This window comes from Calypte anna, chromosome 18, assembly GCF_003957555.1.
Source record: "Calypte anna isolate BGI_N300 chromosome 18, bCalAnn1_v1.p, whole genome shotgun sequence".
NCBI lineage: Eukaryota > Metazoa > Chordata > Aves > Apodiformes > Trochilidae > Calypte > Calypte anna.
The window spans coordinates 5621320-5644175 of record NC_044263.1 but is presented as its reverse complement, the minus strand read 5'-3'; the positions used below and the strand labels follow the sequence as shown (position 1 = coordinate 5644175).

At 53.3% G+C, this 22856-nt stretch overlaps 2 protein-coding genes across 8 annotated transcripts; both read right to left on the bottom strand.

The window, feature by feature from the left end:
• Positions 1–157: 157 nt before the first annotated feature.
• MRPL38 (mitochondrial ribosomal protein L38) lies at positions 158–4623 on the bottom strand. The gene is made up of 9 exons (XM_008494507.2): positions 4532–4623; positions 4149–4328; positions 3456–3584; positions 3165–3373; positions 2730–2802; positions 2127–2172; positions 1623–1781; positions 1132–1268; positions 158–787 (listed from the first exon to the last, which is right to left on the bottom strand). The coding sequence occupies exons 1-9, from the start codon at positions 4596–4598 to the stop codon at positions 651–653; spliced, it is 1137 nt and encodes a 378-aa protein (XP_008492729.1). The 5' UTR covers positions 4599–4623; the 3' UTR covers positions 158–650.
• A 521-nt stretch (positions 4624–5144) lies between these two features.
• Positions 5145–18903, bottom strand: FBF1 (Fas binding factor 1). Of its 7 annotated transcripts, none has more exons than XM_030461757.1 (31): positions 18846–18903; positions 18567–18684; positions 18237–18264; positions 17514–17555; positions 17097–17187; positions 16603–16663; positions 16178–16228; positions 15912–16056; positions 15338–15418; positions 14505–14624; positions 14135–14288; positions 13777–13913; positions 13449–13551; positions 12957–13352; positions 12456–12533; positions 12063–12157; positions 11661–11719; positions 10904–10948; positions 10681–10815; positions 10377–10477; positions 9772–9978; positions 9191–9298; positions 8754–8893; positions 8353–8471; positions 8115–8237; positions 7704–7889; positions 6807–6983; positions 6492–6629; positions 6293–6413; positions 5800–5969; positions 5145–5330 (listed from the first exon to the last, which is right to left on the bottom strand). In XM_030461757.1, the coding sequence occupies exons 2-31, from the start codon at positions 18567–18569 to the stop codon at positions 5247–5249; spliced, it is 3498 nt and encodes a 1165-aa protein (XP_030317617.1). In that variant the 5' UTR covers positions 18570–18684; positions 18846–18903; the 3' UTR covers positions 5145–5246. The 7 variants fall into 7 exon arrangements, with proteins under 7 accessions (XP_030317617.1, XP_030317620.1, XP_030317619.1 ...); XM_030461760.1 differs by having other exon boundaries at positions 12957–13349; XM_030461759.1 differs by having other exon boundaries at positions 13777–13910.
• Between the last annotated feature and the right edge of the window lie 3953 nt (positions 18904–22856).

Here is a 22856-nt window from a genome sequence, read left to right as displayed (position 1 = left end):
ACCTCTCTCTGCAGTGACAAGGGCCACACCCTTTCCCACATCTGACATTTCAGAAAGGACAGAGACCTCAGCCAGGAGAAGGGCAGCCCTTCTTCTAAGCACCCTGCTGAGCTCCCCAGCTCTGTGCCAGCTCTTCCCAATAAAGACAAGACAGTGCTGCCAGCATAACTCAGAGTGTGTTTAATCAGACCCATCCATTCAAGAGGACTGCACAAATGAAAGCTGATAAGAGTCCTGAACTGTAGGGCTGCAAGGGCAGGAAATCCAGCCTGGCACAGGCTCTATTTTCTCCATAAACAGGTGAAAAAGAGTATGTGATCCTTTGAAAGAAGCACAACCGGGCATCCCTGGGGGACCCCACCCTGACACCCGTACTGCTCAGCTCTGCTCCAGCAAGATTTCAGCCTGGCCATGGATTTGCTTTCATCCATGAACATCCTCTCCATGCAGCTGTGACCAGAGAGCTGACAGCACTGCCAACACCCACTGCCCCCAGCTGCCCACTGCTCCCAGCACAGACGAACTGGGAGCCCAGGGGCTGAGATGTTGTAATTTCCCTCTGCCAGCCGTGTGGATGCAGGAAGCTGACAGCCCCATCTGCCCAGCCAGCATCAGTGTGCAGCAGAGCTGCTGGAGGGGAGGCTGGGTCCCTAGTAAATGCCATAAGTAGGCTCCTCGGTGTCTCTGTATCTGTCCAGGTACCTCAGAGGCTGATGGCGTGGGAACTTTACCTGTGGAGGGTGATAAACGGGCGGCCGCAGGAACTCAAACACGGGTTCTCTCATATCTGCAGAGGGGAGATGCAGAATGTCAGCAAGATGGCTCTGATCCCAATCCCCAGCCCTCCTGATCACCAGCACAGGACCAGGGCTGGTCAAATTCTGGTCAAGCCTGCCCTGGTGAAGGCTCTCTTGGTGTTATTTTAAAATGCCCATAAAAACCAGCTCTTTAAAGGTTGTTTCCTCAAGACTGCTGTTAATTGGGTGAAGGATGGCTCAGTAACAAACCCCTAGACAAGTGGCAGGACCAAGCAACAACCTGCAGCTACAGCTCACCCATTGACCCTGTGTTACCTACATCCCAGCCCTCAAACAGACCACCTCCAGCATCCCCACAGGCTGTTTTGCTTACTGAGAAGCTGATGGAAGACCCAAGTGACAGAGCTGTCCCACTGACACTGGAAGAACGCCAGCCCTGCCGGGGTCATCGCATCCTTGTGCTTTGTGTAGAAGTCAAACGTGCTAAAAGTTCGCATCTTGAGGCTGTGGCTGGAAACAAAGCACAAGAGCTGAGGTGAGCCTCTTCTCCGGCAGCACTCTGGTAGGCAACTACTTCCCCACATCACCCCTCAAAGGCTATAAAACAGAAAGCCAACAAAAGAAAACCTCCCAGTTTCTCCAAAAACCATATTCTGAACAGTCTGGTTTAAAGCACCAGGACTATGTGGTGATTGCAGGGCTGGGATTGTGGCTTCAGGTGGCACAGGAGCTCAAAGCGGCCCTGAACAACCCTACAGATTAAAAGGAACTGCTCTCCTGCAGCTGTAGCAAACATAACATCATGAGAAGCAGTTGCAGCCTGGCCAAGTGAGCAGGAAACTGCCTGGTGAGAGCCTGAGTTACCATGGCACTGGCCGAACGTCCTCGCTGAAATCGATGGGGCGGTCTTGCTTGAAGAGGAGGAAGATGAAGCGGTGGTATCCAGTTCCCATGGCAGGGAAGGGGGGGAAATAATGGCAGATCTCCTTACCAGACTTGATGTCATTGCCTGGGATGTTTGTCCTGAACACAATTAAGTTTATTTCAGTTTATATCCATTCCCTCCCCTCCACTGGGACCACCAGATTCACCCAGGATTTCTCTGTGCTATGTTTGTGATGGGACTTACACCCTGTTTGACAAGTAAAGGTTTTCACTGGATGAAATATCACACCCAGTGATGTGAATGCTGAACAGAAGCAACACCTTCAACTCCTGTGTTGTCAGCAGGACACAACGTTAAAGAAGGTGACTACAGAAGCACCATAGAAATCCACAAAACTGCCCTAGGGAACGCATATTCCCGAGGAGTTTCTGCTGGGCTTTCCCTGAGCAAAGCAGCCCATGGCTCTGACGTGCAATACTCACACCAGCCAGTGGAGGTACTCCGAGTCTGTCTCTCTTAAATGTCCATCTGCAAACACACAGAGAAAGGTGACTTAGTGACACCCTGTTGTTTGTGTCAACCCCAAAGTGAGAACACCCAGATCCCCTCTGAATGCAGGGGGCAGCTCAAGACCTCCCAGCATTCCTTTCTTAGCAGAAAACTAACTTAAGTAAGCTTAAAATGAGACAAAGAACTCCACAGGTATAAGTCCAAGGTTAAAAGGAATTCTTGGTCAGCTGCTTCATTTCACTGTGCCCTGGTTTCACAGGGTGAACAGTGTCAGTTCACCTAGGTAGACTGCTGAGGGAAAGAGTTTTGGGGTAAACTACAGCTGGGAGTCAAAGAATTGCTTCCATTACACTGTGACACAAGTCCTGCTGTGTCATTGTCCCACGTCTCAACTGCTCAACATATGAGGAGGCTACAACCTCTTCTGTGTAAGTACTATGTCCCTACATAGAGGGTATCACACCATTTCCTGCTGTGCAGGCAAAAGAAACAGGAGCTAACCAAAAGCAGAATGAAACAAACCTGTTTAATCATGTTTGGTTTTGTTGTTTTTTTTTAAAGAACTTGCTACTCACCTGGATTTGTGAGCAACAAAGTCCAGAGGGAGCCTTTCTCTGCCTCATATGACACCAAAGGGGGACTGGAAGCCTAAATTACCAACATAGAAAGAACATAAATCAAACAGGCTCTATTACAACCAGGTCATGATTTCCAAAGCAAAGAACACAAACTTGTCATGGGCACAGTCAGCATGCAACAGACTAGGCACAGCCACGCCACCATAAACCAGCTCCACCTTGAGAGCCCTCTGGAATGTTAATAAACACCAGCCTGAGAACAGACAACGATCCTGCTACAAAGCTCTGTCCTTACTGCATCCAAGAAACACATTGCCTTCTCCACAGACGAAAAGCCCTCGTAAAAGGAATCCCCCAGAACAGACAGCTCCTGTTAGAAGTGTCTGACAGAAACACACAGGGTCCAGGTTGTTCCCAGCTCCCCTCACACACCTCTGATGGAGTCACCATGTTCCCATGGTAGACTGGCACGAGGTGCTCATCCTCCTGGCTGTACTTCACCCTCAATGTAACCCAGGGGGTGAAGGTGGCCCCCTTGAACAAGTCACGAAATATCCCGCAGTGCTCCGCCACACGCTGCTTGTGGAAGGGGCCACTGGTCTTCTCCCACTCAGCTTTGACTTCATCGAGGGGGATGAGCACTGCAAGGAGAAGGAAAAGCTGCAGGAGGCAGATGGGGACCCAGCGTGGCCGGGGCAGGGAGGGAGGTGATGGGACACAGACCTGTACGGAGTCGCGCTGCTCTTTCCATCTCCACGTTCTGGCGGTTTTCCTTCAGGATCTTTTTTCTTTCCCTGGTGTTGTTTGCCTGCAGCAGCTGAGGACGTGGCAGGCTGATGTCAGTCTTGGGCTCTTCGGGGAGGAGGGGAAAAAAAAATTGTGTATGTGAAAAATGTGAACATCAAAAATACCCAAACACCAAATTCCTGAAAAACATCAGAAAATGTGAAAAAGACACACCTGGAGAGAGCAGAGACTCAATTCCATCACCTCTGCCTTCCCTCTGCACCTCTGCTACCTCCTCCTCTCCCAAGTCAGCACACCCCAGACTCACAGGTTTGCCAGCTGGTGAGCAGATTTGCTCAGCAGCCAAACTGCAGTATTTATTTACTACAGGTCTAAAGCTCAGAGTCCTGCTCTGCTTTCTCTGAGGTTCCAAGGAACCACTTCTTTACTCTGCTCCATGTCTTTTAGCAGGTCCTGGTCAGCTTCTCTACTTCCAGAAAGCCACCATCCAGTTACTCTGAAGAGGTTTGCAACCTCCAAACTTCCACTTTGGCAAGGGCCCAACCTGGTGCCAAAGCACCTCAAAAGCTCCTTTCAGAGTGGGTCTTGGGGCAAACCCGTGGCCCCAACAACAGCTTCCCTGACCTTCAGCAGCAAATCCCCACTCAGCACAGCTCTTTCCAGGAGTACCTGGCGGGGGGTTGGTGTGCTGCCGGTACGTCTTCCACCAGTGGGGCTTCCTGCTCTCCTTTTCTGCCAGCCTGAAGTACCGAGAGAAACTGCGATATTTTTCCAGCGCTTCCAAGTTGCTAACGTCGATATCCTCGTTGGGCATCGGCCCCAGCGGGGCTGCCCGCTTGCAGAGCGCAGCTGGAAGCGGAGAGAGTTCCTGTTTTATACGGAAAGCGAGAAACGAGGCCGGGAGAGCCCGAAGAGCGGCCCGGGGTTGCAGCCACCCCCACCGCCCGCCCCGCCTGAGGAATCCAGGCGTCCTAGAGCTTACCCCGCCTCCACCCCAAACGCCTCCCGCTTCCCACTCGTGGAGGGAAAGGGGCTCCCAGCCCGTGTCTCACCGGCCGTGCCGAAGGCCCTCCCGCCCCGGAGGCCGCTCAGCGCCGCACTCAGCAAGGGCGCCGCCATGGTGCGCGCCGCCGGCAACTGAAGGCCCCCCCGTTACCATAGCGACAAGGCTGCGCAGGGCAGGGCCCGGCCTAGAAGGCCCCTCGCTGCCATAGCAACAGGGCTGCCCTGTGCGGGGCCTGACTAGAAAGGGCCCCACTGACCCCAAAGGGAAGGGAGCTCCCCTCCCTATCTCAGCCATTACTCCTCTGTTGCTAGGGCAGATCCCGCTAAGGTGTGCGTAGTGGCCCAGCTCTCAGAAAAATGACCCCAAAAGGCTTTCAGAAAAAGTCACAAACTAGAAAAGCCGCGGAGTGTGAGCTGTGGAACATCCTCCGAGGCTGCTGCTGAACCTCAGCTCAGCCATGACTGCTCTGCCTGGCCCTGCAGCACTTGGCTGCCACAGAGCCATGAGCATGGCTGACCAACTCCAACCCCACGAAGTCAACTGCCTCCCGGGTAGCCAGGGACCTGTGCCCTGAGGGATGGAGGCCAAAGTATGGCTTCACAGTCCCTGGGATGGATTTCACACTCAGTAAACACTAGGAAGGCTCCTTAGATGTGAACTGAAACTATTTACTGTTTTCCACCCTAATGTGAGGGACACAGCAGTGTCCTGCAAGGACGGACCCAGCTGTCCCTTGTAGAGTGTGTGAGGACCCCACATCCTCAGTAAGACAAAGATGAAGTGTTGCTGGATGCTTTCGTCAGGGTCTCCAGGAAGAATTCCTCATCCTCTAAGAAATCACGGTCCTGAAAAGAGAAGGGTGGATGGGATGGATACCAGAGAGTGCCACAGAAATGGGGTCCCAGGCCAGGGTGTTGCTCATGAGTGAGGGAAGTATCCCAAATCCTTCTTCATGCAGTGAGCAGCGGGCAGGCGCCTATCTCTGGTACCCCCTGGGGCGTATGGGCTCCTCAAAGATCATCCCCGTGTGGGGAAGGACCCAGCAGGGAAGCAGGGGACTGATGGGAGAGGATGGGGACATCATGAAGAGTGGTCTCTGCTGGACTCTGGCTTCATGATGAACCTGAGACAAGCTGTTACGATCTACCCATCCTTCCTTCTGGTATCACTCCTCTGGGTGCCCAAAGATTCTGCAAGCCCACCCAACCCAGTGGCTCAGAACTCCCACCCCATGGCTATCAGGCTTCACCCATCCGTGCTCTGACCCTTTTAGTTTGAAGCCCCCTTTCAGCCCTGTTTTACCCCCAGCCTCACCTGCTGGGCCTGGTGCTGCAACAGCAGCAGTTGGGTGTAGAACACTGCAGGGCTGGCCATGGCCAGGCTTTCCCCGCCATCACCCAGGCTGTGCTGAGGGAGATCCCTGTTGAGAGGAGGAAAGCCTGGAACAAAAGCCTGCGTGGGTGATGTTGCTGCTGGTGGAGGAACTGCAGAGACAAGAAAGCACAGATTTTTACTGTCACCATGTCCCTGCAGCAGGGTCCTCCCCACCCTTCCAGTGCAAACAGGCTTTCACCCACCTGCCTCTCCTTTTCTGCCCCCTCTAACCCATTCTCCTGGCACTTCCCTGGCCCAGAGAACTCTGCTGAGCTCCTTCAGAAGACGAGGAAACCAACTCGCATCTGAGGTCTATATACAGAGCAACTAAAACTGTCCCCAGGAAACACCCCAAGCTTCTCAAGAAGTGGAACACAAGTGCAGCTCTTCCCCAGCAGATCCCTTCCCATCACCAGCACACAGGAAGCCTTACACAGTATCCTGGAGTGGGCACTGAGGTCCTGGTCTGTGGTCAGCAGCGTCATGGGGTTGCTGGGCAGCTCCCTGTGCAGCTGTGTCCCCTGGGAAACCCTGATCAGCCACTCCTGCCTCATCTCCAGAAAAAAGAGAAGCTGTTGGCAAAGGTTCAGGCCCTCAGCATGGTGACCAAGGGAAGGTGACGGGGTACTTGCCTGGTGCAGATGCTGCTCCTGCTGCTTCAGCTGCTCCAGGTGTTGCTGCATGACCTGCAGCCTGCTCTGGTGCTGGGACTCCACCCTGCGTGCCTCCCGCAGAGCTCGCTCCCCTTCCTCATACTTCTGGGATGAGAGCTGCAAGGCAGAGCAGCTGGGGAGGCTGGGGACAGGGACCCTGGCGCAGGGCTCCCTTGTGCATCCCCTCCTGGGACAAGATTAGGATTCACCACTTTGGGAGGGGTGTGAAAACAAACCCTGGCTTTGCTGCCTGCCCAGTCACAGCTGTGAACTGCAGCACAGGGTTTTGCTTACCTTGGCCACCCTTTTAGCCTCCTCCTCCTGCCTTTGGACATGCAGCATGGCCATGTTCACCTTCTCCTTCTCCTGCCTCAGCTCCTGCCAGGCCTCCTCCAGCAGCTCCCTGTCCCTCACTAGCTTCTCCTCCTTTGCTTTCAGCTCACGGCCCCGGAACGTCAGCTCTGCCTGCTCCTAGGATGGGCAAGGGGAACACCAATGCATCACCTGGACACTATCCTCTGCCTTCCCAAGTGATGGGAAAGATCTGGCCCTGCTGAGCTCCTCATGGTGCCAGGCTGGGGTGCAGAGCAGTGCCAGGTGCTCAAGCAGTGCCCTCACCCTCGAGGACCAGGGCCTGGTAGAACTGGGATTGTAAAGACAGACACACACTCCCTCCCTGGAAAGGATGCAGCTCTTCACCTTGCTGCACACCACAGAACATTCTCAAGACATGTTCAGGAAATATCCTACCTGAATGGTTATTTTCCACCCTGATAGGACCTTAAAAACCCAGCTCTGATGCACTGTCAGTGCCATGAATCCCCTCGGGACAGGCCTGGGGGAGCAGGACTGGCTCTGGACATGTCCCCAGGGCACAGGGAGGTTTTACTTAACACACCGTAGGGTTCCCTCCCACCAGACTTACAACAGAGGTGGCTGTGCCTGTCCTGGCTGCCCAAATCCCTCACAGGCAAAGGGGAAAGACAGAAACGACTGATGCTTCAGTCAGCTTCTAAAACAGGATGGTGGAGACTGCTCCAAGAGCAGCCTGACCCTCACACACCGAGTCATATCTCCATCACCCAAAAGCAGCTCTGAAGGGACATGGAGGACATGCCCCAGGGGGCAGCAGATACCCATGAGCCTGCCGGGTGGTGCTCGAGGCCATGGGAAGGGGCTCTGCTGCCATACCTTGGCCAAGCTCATGATGGTGCCTTCTCTCTGAGAGTCCATCTGCCGGGCTCGGTCCATGTCATGCTCCAACCGCTCCTTGCTCAGCTTCTGCTGGGTGTGAAATTCACCCCACTCAGCCGCCAGCTTCCGTCGCTCCTCTGAGCACTTCTGCATCACTGACTTTTGCTCCTCCAGCAGAGCACTCTGGAGAGGGAGAGAGGAAGCACCAAATCCTCTTCACTGCAGGGTTTTTCTCCTTTAACACATCTCTGCCACTAAACCTGTGCGACCAGGTGTGGGATTGAGGAGGCAGAGGAAGGATGCTGCAGCCCCACACTCAGCTCTTTCCTCCACCACACTCTGCAGCACTGTGCCAGTGGGATTCAGAGGACATTGTCAGAAGCACCTGGAGATATCTGATCCTCTCACCTTCGCCCTCTCCAACTCTGCTCGCTCCATGGAGAGCTGCTGGGTCATGACTCGCCGCTGCTCCTCTAGTGAGTGCTGCTGTGATTCCACCTTGGATTGCTCTGTTGTTGCTCTCCATCGCTCCTGTACCCAGACACAGAAGAAACAGCTGCCATTCACAGGTTCCAGGCCAGGGACTTCCATATGGACAAGACAAACCCCCAAACCCCAGAAGGGAGAGAGCACAAGGTGGGCTCACCTGCTCCAGCAGCCGAGTCTGCTCACCCAGCCTGGCATCCATTTTGGCAATCACCTCCTGAAATCGGCTCCGCTCCTCCTCCATGTCCCTCTGCTGCTGTGCCAGCCTTTCCTGGAGCACTGGGAGACAACAGTAGGGCCATGAGCAGCATGAAGTGGGAAACGTCCTCTGTCCACCCCATATTCAGGGAAAAGCAGCACGCACTTGTGCTCATCACCTTTTGCACATCGCTGGGCCACCACTTTGTAAGAGGGAGACTGTGAGATGTCCTGTGACCAAGGCAGGCAGGACTTGGCCAGCCTGGGTTCCCAGCCTCTGGCTGACTCAGAGCCCAACATTCCTATTTGCTGGGTGTCCTCAGAGCCCACAGCCATTTTGTCACAGGGGAATACCAAACATACCCTTGAGCTGCCTGTCCCGCTGCCGTGCCTCCGTGGCCAACTCCTGGGAGGTGGTGTGGTGTGTGGTCTCCACCTTGTGCAAGAGGTTGTGTAGGTCACTGGAGAACTTCTCAATCTGCTCAACGATGCTGTTCAGAGACCTGCAAAGAGAAGCATGATCAGGGTCACCCCTGTGTGGACACACTTTGTCTTACTATGACACAGAGGAGGATGTGTGGTGGGACAAAGGCCAGTTAGCCTGCCCCAACCTCTTGGGGTCATAGCAGAGCAGAAGGAAGTTGTAGCTGCTGCTAAGGGGAGTACTGGTGGCTGTTAAACAGCTCAGCACCCCTGGAGGCAATGTGGGAGAAGGGATGCCTCCTGTTCCTATGGTCCAAGGGGAGCTGCCCATAGGATAGTGAACATCATGGCCAGGGACCAACATGGGGACGCAGCACCTGGTCTGTGAAGTGGCACTGGTCACTGCATCAATCTCCTGGTCTTTCAGTCGTTTCAACCGCTGGAGCTGCTCTTCGTAGTCTTTGCACATCTCCTGGACAGACACCCTGTGTGACAGAGGGAAGGAGACCACCAGCAGCTGTTACAAACCGCTGCTCCCTGTGAGAGACACCATGAAAGAGGTTTGGTTGTGGAGCTGAGAACCATGTTCCAGGAGCTAAGCTGACATGGGGTATCCATCCCACAGCAGGCGTCCACATTTGGGTGTTATGGGCTTCTCTGTCAAAACCTGATTTCTCACTGACCCAAACTACGTGGTCATCAGTGACTCACTGGCCTGACTAAAAGGGACCTAGAGAGATAAAACACTGGGTTCAGCATCTTTCAAAATGAAAAGCATTCACTCTGAATAACATCTCCAGTCAGCAAAATCCCCATTCCAAAAGCCACCAAGGTGCCCAAACCCTAGCAATTTTGGAGCCTGATTTCTCCTTTTACCATGTCCCCAAACCATTCCATGGTTCCTCTGCTGAGACAGAAGCTATCAGCCCCACACGTGTGCCCCTCCTGCCACCCTCACCTCTGCAGCTCTCGCAGCCGCTCCATCTCCAGTGTGCTCTGCTGCTCCAGTGTGGCCACACGCTGCTGGTGCTGTGCCACCAGCTCTGCCCGAGCCTGCTCCATGTCCTGGCTCTGTGACACCAGCTGAGCTGCCAGCTGCTCCTTCTCCTGCTGCAGCCTCTCCTCCCGCTGCCTGTAGGTCTCTTCCATCACCTTCATCTGGCTCCTGCAAGGAACAAGTGCTGTTTTCATGGCACTCTCCTCCCACAGTGCGCATGTGGATTTAGAATCAGATCAGTGGCAATGGGGAAACTGAGGCACGGGGTGCTTCACTTGCGGTACTCTGAGCCCTGAACCCTCTTGCTGCTGCCCAGTGTGGTGCCTTGGTTGGGGATGTGGTGGAGACAGGACTGGCTCATTCTCTTTGTCACCTGTGGGACAGTGTCCCCACCACAGGGCTGCTCTCTGTCCCCACCAGGCTCACATCAATGTAGCTCTGTGCCTGCCCACCCCACGGATGGATTTGGGAAGCACCCCAGCACTTCTCACTCCAGGAGGGACGGATGGACAGGGCTCGAGGCAGGGATATGACACAGGAGAGAACCACAGGCAAGACCCTTGTACCTGTGTGCATTTTCAAGGAGATCCAGGTCCTCCTGGTGCCGCTGCTGGAGACTCTCCAGCAGCAGTTTGTGCTGCGTCCGCTCCAGCTCCAGCGTCCGGACCTGTTGGGCATGCATGGAGAAGGTCCTTGTGCCACCCCAGGGACAGAGCCCCCACAGAAGCACTTGGTGGCTGTAGACATCTCTGGACAGGGAGGTTTCTCCTCTATCCCTCTATCATCCTGATGCGATTTGGAGGAGACATGGCCCCTTCTCCTCCCCCTGCGTCCCCTGTGGTCCCCTATCCAGCAGGCGCTGGTGCTTACCTGGCTCTCCAGCTCTGCCACACGTGTCTGGGCACTGATCAGTGCTACCTGACAGCCTGACACATCCTCCTGGAGTTGGGCTGGAGGAGACGCCGGCCTCCTCTTCTGCAGCAAGCCCAGGGCTGGGGACTCGACCTGTGGCGGGGATGGAGAGAGAAGATCAAGGTCTTTCAGTGGCTTTGTGGTGTGGCCATCAGCCCTTAAAGGAAGGCGTATGCCTCACCTGCAGCTGTGGGGCAGCCTGGAGTTGTGCCCTGGGTGCAGTAACCTGTAGAGAGACACAGGGATGCCATCAGGGAGGTAAAGCCCCTGAGGAGAACATCTCCTAGCCTGGGAACAGTGACCCAGCCCCAGTGCTGGCTCGGGTCCCTGATCCTCAGTTGACACTGAGTCCCCACCCTAGACACCAACATGCTGGACTCTTCCTTGCTGGGGACAGGCTCAAGGATGAGACCATCATTCCTGTGGGTGGGAGACAGCATGTCCTGCCACCAGGGCAGGACAAGGAGGCCCAGCTAGATGACAAATGGAACCTTCAGAGACCAACCAAAAGCTGCCCACTTTGTCAAGAGGCTTTATTTCCCCTTCAGTTGCCTGAAAACACCTTTACAATACTGGGGAAAGCCAAATAAAGGAGAAGTCCTTTATCAAGGACTTTTTGTCTCACTAACAGAACATATTTATGGCTGGGGAACTCTTTAAATGCTGCTCAGGCAATACAGGGCTGTAAACACATATGATTTACAAAGCATCCACAGCTCATGTGCTTTGGCATAATAAATACAACTTGTAGCATCTTGGGCCTCTCCAAACTCTTTGTTTCCTTGAACATGGGCTACCAGAAATGCATAGCTGGGCACATCCTTCCTCCTGCCAAGTCAGTATGGACAAAGATGGATGCTGGCAAGTCAGCAGGGGAGGGCTGGAAATCACCACCCCAACCCTGCATCTCCTGGGAAACATGGGACCAGCAGACCTACCTGAACCAATGGGGCAGGGTCCCGTGTCTCCTGCTCCCCTGGGACCAAGGCTGTGGGGACTGAAAATTGAACAAGTCTGTGAGTGAGGCATGACCATGAGAACCATCCCCTCCCAGTGGGATGAGGGTCTCCTGGGCAGGCCAGGAAGGGTCCTGCTCTGTTCAGTGATGGGGATGGAGGGTCCTGCACCCAAAACCCCTCAGAGGATAGAGGGACTCTGTTCTGCAGAGTAAATCACAGGGGCAACGCACAGCTTCTCCTCCATCCCCATCCCCTAGAGAGGTGGCTGTGTCCCATAAGTCACTTTCAATGGCCTCTGAACTGGTGCACAGCCTCCTCCCAGTGCCTCCCTGACCCTCTCTGCATCCTGCTGCCCAGACTGTTCAACCTCACACAACACACCCAGGGTGCTGGCATCTCTGGAGGGTTCCCCCTTGGCAACCTCCGACGGGTGAGCTGAGGCTCCTGCAATGGTGCTGAGCCAGGGGACCGACTGCCTGCGTGGGCACAGAGACACAAGTGATGCACAGCAGTGTCACAGCTCAGGGTGAGGCACACCAAAAAGATCCTGTTTGGCCATTTCTTTGCGTTTAAAGCCTGTCTGTCCCACTGTGATCAAACTGGCAGGAGCGTGATGATCTTTCAGAGCTGCCTTCCCTCCCAGTCACAGAGGTCCCAGACCCAAGTGACCATTGCTGGCTCCCAGCCCTCCCTGTTCCCCCATCTCACTCACACAGCTGCTTTCTGCAGGACACCTCTCCCTGCAGGATGCCTGGAAGGTGAAGGAAGCCTTACCCAGAACTGCCTGTGCTAACTGCCTTGTCCTGCAGGGCAGATGCCTGCTGCAGTGCTCCTCTGGAGGCAACTGGCTGCCTGCAAGCAAAAACCATCCTGTGTGATGCAGCTGTGGAGGTGAGGAAGGAGAAGATCTTTTCCCTCCCACACTAGCTCCTGACTCGCAGGTGAAAGCCTCTGTCCTTCTCTGCTGAGCCAGGATTCAGCCTTTTGGCTGCAGAAGGAGCAAAGACACCTCAAAACTCCATCACCAGTGTTGCTCCTTGCTGTGCCCACACCCCACCCCTGGGCAGCAGCCAACACACCCCTGTTGCATTCGAATGACACAAGCCTGAACTCAGAGGTTTGAGGGGACTGTGGACTGATCAGTGGGAGAAAGCCCCTGTTATCACCTCAACCTCAGACAAGACAGCACTTAATTTTTTTTTTCTTCTCTATGAGTTGAGGGTTTCTGAGAGGTTCTGCTGGTGAGCAACTACACGGCCATCAGCTGTGGCTTACCTGATGGGGGAGTGGGGATCCAGCCCTTCACCAAGGGCCTCTGAGGCCTTGGCATTTCTCTCCTGGGCCTTTGCCTGTGCTTGGGCTTTCTTTCGAGCCAGGGCAGCACTCAGCCAGTCCTCCTCCTCCAGCAGGTCGGGTTTAGCTGCTGTGTCCTCTGCATCCAGGAGCTGGGTGGTGGAGCCAGGCCTCCTGGCTGTGGCAGGGGTGGGGTAGCTGACAGCAGGATTGGCCTTTGCTGGCGATGGTGACTCCAAACCCAGAAATTCCTCATCCTTCAAGCCCAGCCAGTCGCCTCCACTTCCACTGCCCCGCACAGAGCTTTGCCTCCTCTGTGGAGGAGGTTTGGAGCGGGGGTCTGGTTTTGGTTCATTGCTGCTCTCAGCTGAAAACCTGCTGCAAGGAGAAGGAGTCACATACCTGCCTGCCAGTGACCTTGGGGACACAGCCTGGCCAGTGTGTGGGGCTGCAGACACACAGAGAGCACTGTACCTCACTGACTGTCTCCTTGATGACCGGCCCTCAGGTTTGGAAGCCACGGTGGGCTGGTAGGTTCCAAAAACAAAATCCTCCTCGTTCCAACCTTCTTCCTTCTCTGTTCAAACAGCACTGAGTCAGTGCCAAGAGGAGCAGGCAGCTCCAAAGATGCCAGCCCTCCTCCTCTTCCTCCCCTGCAAATCCCACTGGGATCCCATTAGGAGCCCCCCTCACCACTACAGGAAGGGGATTTTCCCTGTAAGGGCATTAGGAACTAATCTTGCTCCCACAAGCCAATGCTGTCACCTCTGCAGACCTTCCCAGTGTCCCTGTCTATGCTCACCTGGCTGCTTTTGGTACTTCTGATCCACTTGGAACTCCTTGCATTCTCCCATGCCAGATGGTTCCAGGATTTTGGCCACAGAGCCTTGTCCCAGCAACTCATCCAGCTTGGCGCAGGCTGGCTGGAGCTCCTCTCTGCTGGGGACACAGTGACAGGTGGGTTCCTCTGAGGCAGGGCTGTTCCTCATCACACAGCCTTGCCAGGGGGTGCTGGCTTTTCTCTGCCAACCAAGGCTGCTCTTGCCCCCTTCGGGGACCCACAGGCAGAAGCTCCAGCATCCCCCACGCAGCATGGAGGCCCCATCTCAATGCACAAGCCATGCCCTGATCCACTCCTATTGCCTCTCCATTGTCCTTACTCTTCTGTCTTCTTTCCCTGCTTCTCATCTCCTTTTGGGTCACTGCCAAATCCCAGTGCATCCATCAGGTCATCACCATCATCCTCAAATGTTAGCTTTTCCCTCCTCCTCACTGGGGCTGTGGTGTGCAGGGGCACCTGGGTTGGGGTTGGCTCTGTGGACAGGATCACACATAGGATGAGGTTTGATCAAGGCTTTTCACTGGAAATACCAATCACTCAGAGTGTTCCAGTTAATTACCAAGTTGCTCTATAAATGACCATACTGGTTAATAAGAGATGGGACCCAATTTAACCAGGTTGGACCTTACAAAAAACTAATCCAGGTTGCTAAATTATTTAATACAAATACATCAAGCAACCCTGCTTACCTTTCTCTTTGCTTTGCTCTGCTTTTTTCTCTGAGCTGTTTTTAGAGCCTCCTTGTGCTGGCTTCTCTGGAGCACTCTTCTCCTCATCAGATAAAAGCCCTGCCAAAGGATCATCTAGATCTGGGAATTACCCCACAGGAGCAGGAAAGGCGAATCATAACAATACAAAAAACAAAAGCAGAAAACAACAAAACCAGTGTTATTTAGAAGAACAGTTTTGCACTAAGCCAAACACTATCCCCCACACTGTGCACATGGAGACAGATCAGATCTGTCCAAAGCCATGAATACAGGTCCTGCAGGGACATCACCACATTTTTTTTTCTCCTAGAAGAAAGCAACTCTACATTTGGCTGCTTTGATACCTGAACACTCTTTAGACAAAGAAAAAGGAGAAAAGAAAGCTCACCTACGTCACTTAAAACCAATTAGTGATTTTAATAGATAGATGCTGATCTCAGTTAAACTGCAGCCTTATACAACCAGATCTCAGCAGTGCCAGGAAAACACCCTCCCTGATTGTCAGATGGACAGAATCCCCCAATACAGGGTTGCTAAGTGCTAGAGACAGTCATTAAAAGCCAAAGCACACATCAAAATGCAAATGGACTCAGGAACTGTCTCCCTGCCCCATCGTGGGGAGGGTCTCAAATGCAGATGTAATTTTGTTTCCTCTTGGTCAGTTTGAAAGGATTAGACTTGCACCAGCACAGTAGGGCTGAAGATCTCTCTATCTCATTAACCAGCCAAGCCTTTGGTTGGCAGAAGAGGCAAACAATGGGCAAAGAGCAAGGACAGAGGCCTCATCTGCTCCCAACGAAGCCATGTCCTACCTTCAAAGTTAAATTTCTTGTACTTTTGGGGGGCAGTGGCAGATGAGAGTGGCTTCTTCTCCATCCCAGGTACAGACTCTCCTAGAAAGAGAGACCACAGCTCTCAGAGACAGAGTACTGCAGAGATGAACCTCTCCCACCTGGGCTGACAGTCACTTTTCTAACAGCAGCCCCCAAAAGCAGATATTGCCACACACAGCCTCCCTTCAGCCTTATGGGAAGGGGAATCTTTCTGGAGGGGTCTCCTGGCAAGCAGAGAAGGAGAAAGAGCAGGGCAGTTTGGGTATGCAACCCTTCTGGTTCTCCTTCCAGATAGATCAGGCAGATTCCCTGCACCAGGGAACAGCCAAATGGTGTTTGGTGGGAGACATGACTGCTGTGGCTGCTGATGTTAGTGACGCTACCACAGCATGACAAGAGGCTGGGCCAGGGATCTCCCAAAGGAAATCTGGGACAACCCAAAAAAAGGACTAGGAAAAAAATTTTAGGGAACAAATTTTGTTCCCTATCCTGGAAGAAAACACCCTGTTCCTTTGGAACCAGGAAATGAAAACAAGAGCAGTCTCCTTTTTACTTTTCTCAGGAGCTAACAGCTTCCCTGTGGTTTTCACAGCTTCTCCCAAAGAGTCACATTTTCCAGGGCTTTTCACAGTTGTCTCCCCTGGCCCAGAACTGGGTTTTGGTAGTCCCAGGAGTTCAGCTTCGAGGTCATCCATGTCCTGGAAAGCAAGAGGACAAAAGTGAGAGCAGGCTGAGTGCTGCCTCTGCCACAGTGCTGCTGCTTCTTCCTTTTGGCTGCAGCTCACGTGGGGCTGAGATGGAGGATATTTATGCACTCACTTTCATGGTATGCAGCAGAGCTTGTGGGTCTGCATCAGAGACACTGAACTCCTGTACAACAAGGTCAGAGATCAGAGACAAGCAGCCTTTGGAAACTCCTCATCCCTTGCTTCCACATTCCAGCACCTCATTTTCCTCATTTTATGGAATGGAAGAATATATTCCCCACTCCTCTGTGTATCCCCCTTACTAGACACCCCCAGTGCCTTGAGTCCTTTGCTGAGATCCTGCTGCCTCAGGGTGAACCATTAGGAACACCCAAAGCCATTGCTTTGGGTTAGGGTCCTTCAGCCACACTTCATGGTTCATGCCCAATATCCCCATCCCCACTGCTAATGTGGATGAAGTGACACCAGCGGCAAACCTGGCCTGGATCAGCCTCAGCCCTCAGCACACCCAGGCTCTCTCCTGAAATTTGGGCTCACCTCTGCAGCTTCCATATCCTCTGCTGGGACTTTGGAGAAGAAATCATCCTCCAGAAAGGACCTGTGACACAAGCCCGGGGGTTAATAGCACCACACATGAGCTTGGCAAGGGTGCCCTGGGGACAGCCAGGCCAGGTGAGGGGAGGAGGGGAAATCACACCAGGCACACGGTGGCAGCCACATCATACAACAGAAAACAAGGCTGGAGTAACATTGGGATGAAAGGTGGCAATGCTGAGACTGCTGTGTTTAAGCAAACAGCTGTGATCAGGGAGATTTACAGGAGATGCACAAGGCTGGGGTCACCCAACTCTTGCTTGACAGTTTCAGGCTCGGGGCTCCCAGTTGCCAGAGGCATTGCAGGGAACTGCCCTTCCCAGGCAATCACTGCTGGCGCGGTCAGTGAGATGGAGGAGCCAAGGACAGGGCAGGTCAGATGGATCTGGGAACACAGAGAGATCTCCAAGTGGGAGAGGCTGTGTCTGAGGACTCACTTCTTGCTGGCCTGTGAGCTGCTGCCCCGGGCTCTCCCATTGCTGCTCCCAACTGGTTGAGAAGCTCTGGAAGATTTAACAGGGGTTTCATCTGGAAAGAAGACAAGGAGAGATAAGGATGATGGACATGGGGATATTCATGGCCTAGCCCTGCCCCCTCCCCCCAAAGGGTGTTTTGCTGTCTCCCCATGAGCTGTGGAGGCTTTTAATCAGAGGTGGACTTCACCTCCCCCTTCAACCTGTTCAATGGCCTCTGACTCTGGAAAAATCCTCTCTTTGCTCTGCTTCTCACTTCATCCCCCTCACAAATGGAGCCCCTCAGAGATCAATGGCTCTTGCTCTTTCATCTCATGCACCCAGGAAGGGAGTAAGAGTACAAGGACACCACCCTTTCAGATGCAAGAAGGTTCCTTTTACCATCATATCCTAGAAGGTCATCAAGCAAATCATCAATAGAACCTGAAATGAGACAACAAAAGGTGTTAAGGCAGGTGAACTCAGCAAGCAGGTGTAGAAAAGCTTGTCATTTCCATATGGCTCACACTTCTGAAAGACCCTAAGAATAAAGATTTGGTCTCAAATACCATCAGCATAAGGCCTCTGCCTTGCCAGTCTAGAGGGAACTTCCAGCACCCAATCCAGTAGTTTGTGGATAAAAATATTTGGCTTTGCTTAGTCAGAAATGGGACATCTTTATCAAATGAGCCAGCTTTCTGCTAAGTAAGTCACTGGCCACAAGCAGCACTTAATCTATGAGCTCTCACCCCATCTCAGAGCCCCTGGGCAACGCCAAAAGAACTGCTTCAGTCTCAGGGGATGCAGGAGGCCTCTAAACAAGCCATTAGGGAGTAATAGGTGAGGGGAAAAACCAAAATTAATGTCTATATTCTCCCCTGGCTTTGGGAAAGCCCACAAGAAACAAAGGACCCCAATAAAAAATTTGCATGATGTGAGGTGGGCGAGTGCCTGTTTCAGGAATGACACACTGCACTCAACTCCCATCTTTCAGACACAGACCACAAAACATTTGGGTAGCCAGGACTACCACCTGATTGCAGTGTCCCCCTCCTCTGTCCCACGAGTTCCCATCATATCAGAGCACCCGTGGATAGGGAGAGGAAAGCACACGAGCGTACATACCTCTTAAACTTTTCTTGGCTTTTGGAGCCTACGAAGAAAGACAAATCACCTTGTTAGAAAACAAAGCAAGTCTCACCTGGACTTTCTCTAAACACTGAAGTCAGAGGCAGGTTTCTCCAGAAAAACCCACAAGCAACAGCAAAGCCCTCGTCCCACCCATCCAGTTTGGGAAATGGCACATGAAACAGAGGGGAACGACACAAATATTTAAGCTTCTGAGACACCAGCTGTGCAGAAGCTTTCAGCCCTCTGGATCATTTCTGCCTCCAAACAGAGATGCTAGAGCACCAAGTTTGCATTTCTCAGGATTTTGTGCAACGGCACACTCACCATCGCAGGATCCCAACCTTCCCCTGCTCCAGCGAATCTCTTTACAGATTGATCAGCTTTCTGTGTCCACGTTGCAAGGGATCAAACACTGATGATCAAATCCACAGCAACCTCTTACCTGTGGGGAGAGGAGAATTTCCTGGTTTGCAGTTAAACTTCCCCCTCCTCCTCAGGGCCCCTTTGCAGCTGCTGGGATGGCTCCCTGCTGCTCAGACCTCTCCAGCCCACTCTAAACAAGGCTCAAACTAAGCTCCAAACCCTGGCTCGGACCCCACTCACCGCGACCCGGACCCGCGGCATCCCACTCCCGCCGCTGGAAGCCTCAAGCCTGGGCTCCCCCCGCCCCGGAAGGTCCAGCCCAGCTCTTCCCTTCCCGAAGCGATGGGAAATGTAGTCCCTGCTTGCTCGGAGGAGGTACGGGAGCTGCAGCCCCCGGCAGCAGCTCCCAGACCGGGCTGGGAGGCGAGCTTTCCCGCACTGGGGTTGGCGGGAGCAGGTCGGGAAGTGTGAGGTGTCCGACGGCTGCAGCACCCCCGGAGCCCCTGCAATCACACACAGACACAAACCACAAACTCCTCCGACCCCTATCCCGGCAGAAATGGCTCCGAGAAGCCGCAGGATTGTCCCGTGTCCCCACGGAGCCTTCGGGTGCCCGAAGACACCCGGTGGACGGGAGTTTTGCTATCCCCAGGACCTACCCTCACACACCGAGTCACATCTGTGTTACACAAAAGCAGCTCTGAAGGACTCCACAGAGGGCAGCAGATACCCATGAGCCTGCCGGGTGGTGCTCGAGGCCATGGGAAGGGGCTCTGCTGCCATACCTTGGCCAAGCTCATGATGGTGCCTTCTCTCTGAGAGTCCATCTGCCAGGCTTGGTCCATGTCATGCTCCAACCGCTCCTTGCTCAGCTGCTGCTGGGTGTGAAATTCACCCCACTTAGCTGCCAGCTTCCGTCGCTCCTCTGAGCACTTCTGCAATCACTGTAAATCAGACTGTAAACCACAGTCACAGGCTGCTGTTTCCAGTATGCTCCAAGAACGGTGTCCCAGGTATCATTATCTGGCACTGAAATCGCTTACATTGAGCACAAGATGCTCTGCACTTGTGGAAATGGCACGACGACATTTTTTCAGAGGATCCAGAGCCATTTGACAGAGTTGAAACACTGTTTGCTGCCTGTGAGACACAGCAAGGCCTACCAGATTGTGGTATCACCACCAACAGCAGCAAGATGAAAAAGGGCACACAATGCCCTAACCAAGAACAAGCACAGCATTTGCTGTTACAGCACTATATATTAAAAAACAGCCCAGGGGGAAACCATTTTAAAGAAACAGATTCTGTGAATTAAAGCTTCTGCTGCCAAACAATTATTAAATCTGCTGTTTGCTGTGATCATCTTCTGCTACCTCTGAGCAGTAACAACAGTGTGGCACAGCTTTGCTGGCAGGCAGTTTTATTTTCCGTGTGGTTGTGGGCAGCAGCAGCAAGGGCTGGCCTGGAATGCTACAGAGCAAAGCCAGAAAAAGTCAGCCTAGAAGTAAGAAATGAAATTCATCTACTTTAAGGTCCTCTGAATAATTCATTCTACTTCACCCATCTGAGATCCACTCACCCAAAGAAGATCCACTGAAGGCAATGAATGAAAGGAAGGCATTTTGTCTGAGAACACATTTTTGTAATTTATTAAATCTGTACATACAGTTAACTAGTACTGTTGTCATCAACATGTTTTTAACCCGCTCTTCCATCATCCCTCCTCACATCAGCAGCCTGCTCTACTGAATAAAGAGAAGGCAAAGACCTTTCCCTCTCCTTTGGTATCCTGAACAGCAGTGGTTCCATTCAACTTCAAAGACTTGCAGCCAAAAGGCAAGTTTCATTATTTTATTTAAAATTACACATTTGTTTCTGTTGAGAGACTGCATGCAGAGCCAAACATTGTGTCTGATCATTGTTAGTGCCAGGAAAAACTCCATGAAACCTGATTCAAAATTAAGAGACTTCAACAAATACTAGAGCTGTCAGAGAACCAGTGTCCTGATTTGGGCCAGGATAAAGGTAATTTTCTGTCTTGTACTTTTGCTTTCAGCTAAGTCTTGTAAGTAGCTGCACTTGCTAAAATTAACAGCAAGTCTGTCAGACAGTGTCTGCTTCTAGGACTGGTAATGCTCGATATTTATCATTACTAGTTTAGAGACTGGTGTGCAGAACCAAGGACACTGCTCAGTTCTGAGGAATATCTTGCCTTCTGGAAGGAGAAAAGGAGTAAAGAGGTCCCACCTGAAACCCTCCTTTGGGGAGGAACAGACAAGATAGATGGCCAAAACTGACCAAACAGAGTATTCCATCCCATATACATCATAGTATAAATTTGAGGGATCACGAGGGTCAAACCCCTTCCTTTCCTTTCTGCTTCCCCTTCTTCACCTGTCCCTGTTTGCTTTGGCATCCTGGGAATATTCAGTCTGTTCGTCTGCCTGTGGTCCTTATCCGTGCCAGCCTGAATTTGTGTGTTCCTGCCTCCAGCTCCCAACTGCTGCTGACTCCAGGAGTCCAGCCTGGATTTTCCCGGGGCTGCCCTGCAACCTTGGTGGTGACGTGAGAGTTATTGGGGGAGAGGGGGGAGAAACGGGGAACAATTTTCCCGTATATTTGTATATATTTAGTAATTGTTCATTACTGTTTTATTAAAGTTGTGTAGTTTATTTCCCAACCCGTAAATCTCTCTCCCTTATTCTCTCTCCTTTCTTTCTCAGGGAGGAGAGGGAGATTAATAGAGATCATCTGTTATTTGGTTTAATTGCCAGGTCAGTGTTAAACCATGACAACCAGTTTCTCAGAGGTTGCCTCAGGACTGAGGCATATGGGTTTATTGCTGAAGTTTTTTACCATTTTAAGCTCAAAGCTGCTCTTATCTCTTGCAAAGGAGGTGTTATTGTTACTGGGGGCTGAGCTGTGGCTGTCAGTGCGATGTCCTGAGGGCAGCTGTGTGCCTGTGTCCCTGCACCCATCCCTCACCTACCTGCCTGTCCAGAGGGCAGGCTCAAGGCTGGCAGCCATCTCTGGGGAGCCACCTGGTGCTGGCAGGGGAGCTGGGCTCCTCTTGCTGTCCCCCCATGCAGTAGTAGTTTTGGAAAGCCCTGCACAGAGTCCTTGAACACCCTCTTGAAGAGGGAGGGCCGTCGCCGTCGAGCCGGGGCCTGCGGGAGAACAGCAGTGTCTGCGGAGAAGCAGAGCTGTGGACGAGAGGCCCAGTGGGTGATGGGCGATCTCCTGCCTGCCCCCGCCAGTGAGGCCTTTCCCCGGGGAGGGATGGCTGGGGCAGGACCAGCGCCTGTGTTCCTGGTTCCATTGCTGCTCACCAGGATGGTCGGGCCAGGCGTGCTCTTGCCTCAGGGACGTATCTGGGTCATCCTCAGGCATGTCCCTGGGGCTGGAGGAGGGCTGTGTGTCACCTCTGGTCTTGGAGGCCACTTGCACAGGGAGAGCAATAGCAGAGGGATGGAGGGGATGGCAGCAGGAGGACATGCAGAGCCCCAGGCATCTCCCTGTCACACACACCCGGGTGCTGGTCCTGCCTCCGGCGCCTCAGGATGCCTCGTGCCAGCCGGCCACACGTGTGTGGCTCACCTGGTGCCCAGGGTCCCGAGCCAAGGAAGGAGCTGCTGCTTCTCCATCATCATGGGCTGCTGGGGCAAGGCAGGGGTTGCCAGGGTCTGCTGGAGAGGTTGGAGGCAATGAAGAAGTCCCTTCAGCCTCATGTGCCGCCAAGGAGGCAATGGCTGTGCTGGCCTCTGCTTGGTGACCTCCACACATAGGAGAAGCCATGTTTTCTCCGCCCTGACACGCTGCTGGTACAGGAGGGGCTCTGCTGGCCTCTCCCTGAGGCTCTCCAGGCAAGGCAGACTCGCTGTCCTTAGGTTCTGCTGGGGGACTTGCTGCTCTTGCCACATCCCTGCTGTGTGCCAGGTCCCCCTGTTCCGCCAGATGCTGGATGGCCCCAGGGATTTCACGCAAAACCTAGCACAGGGCCTCCCTGACAAGGAACTGGCTGATGTCCAGTGGAGCCAGGACATCATCTGTGGGACTGCGGGGGGCAGGTGCCAGGCTCTCTGTCTCGGTTGTCTCTGTCTTGCTGGACAGGTCCCTGGGTCACAGGCACAGCCTCATCTAGGGTCTCACTCAGAATGAACTCCTTGGTGTCCAGCAGAGCCAGGACGCCATCTGTGGGGCAGTGGGGGGCAGGTGCCAGGCCCTCTGCCTCCCCTGCTTGCTCGCTGAACA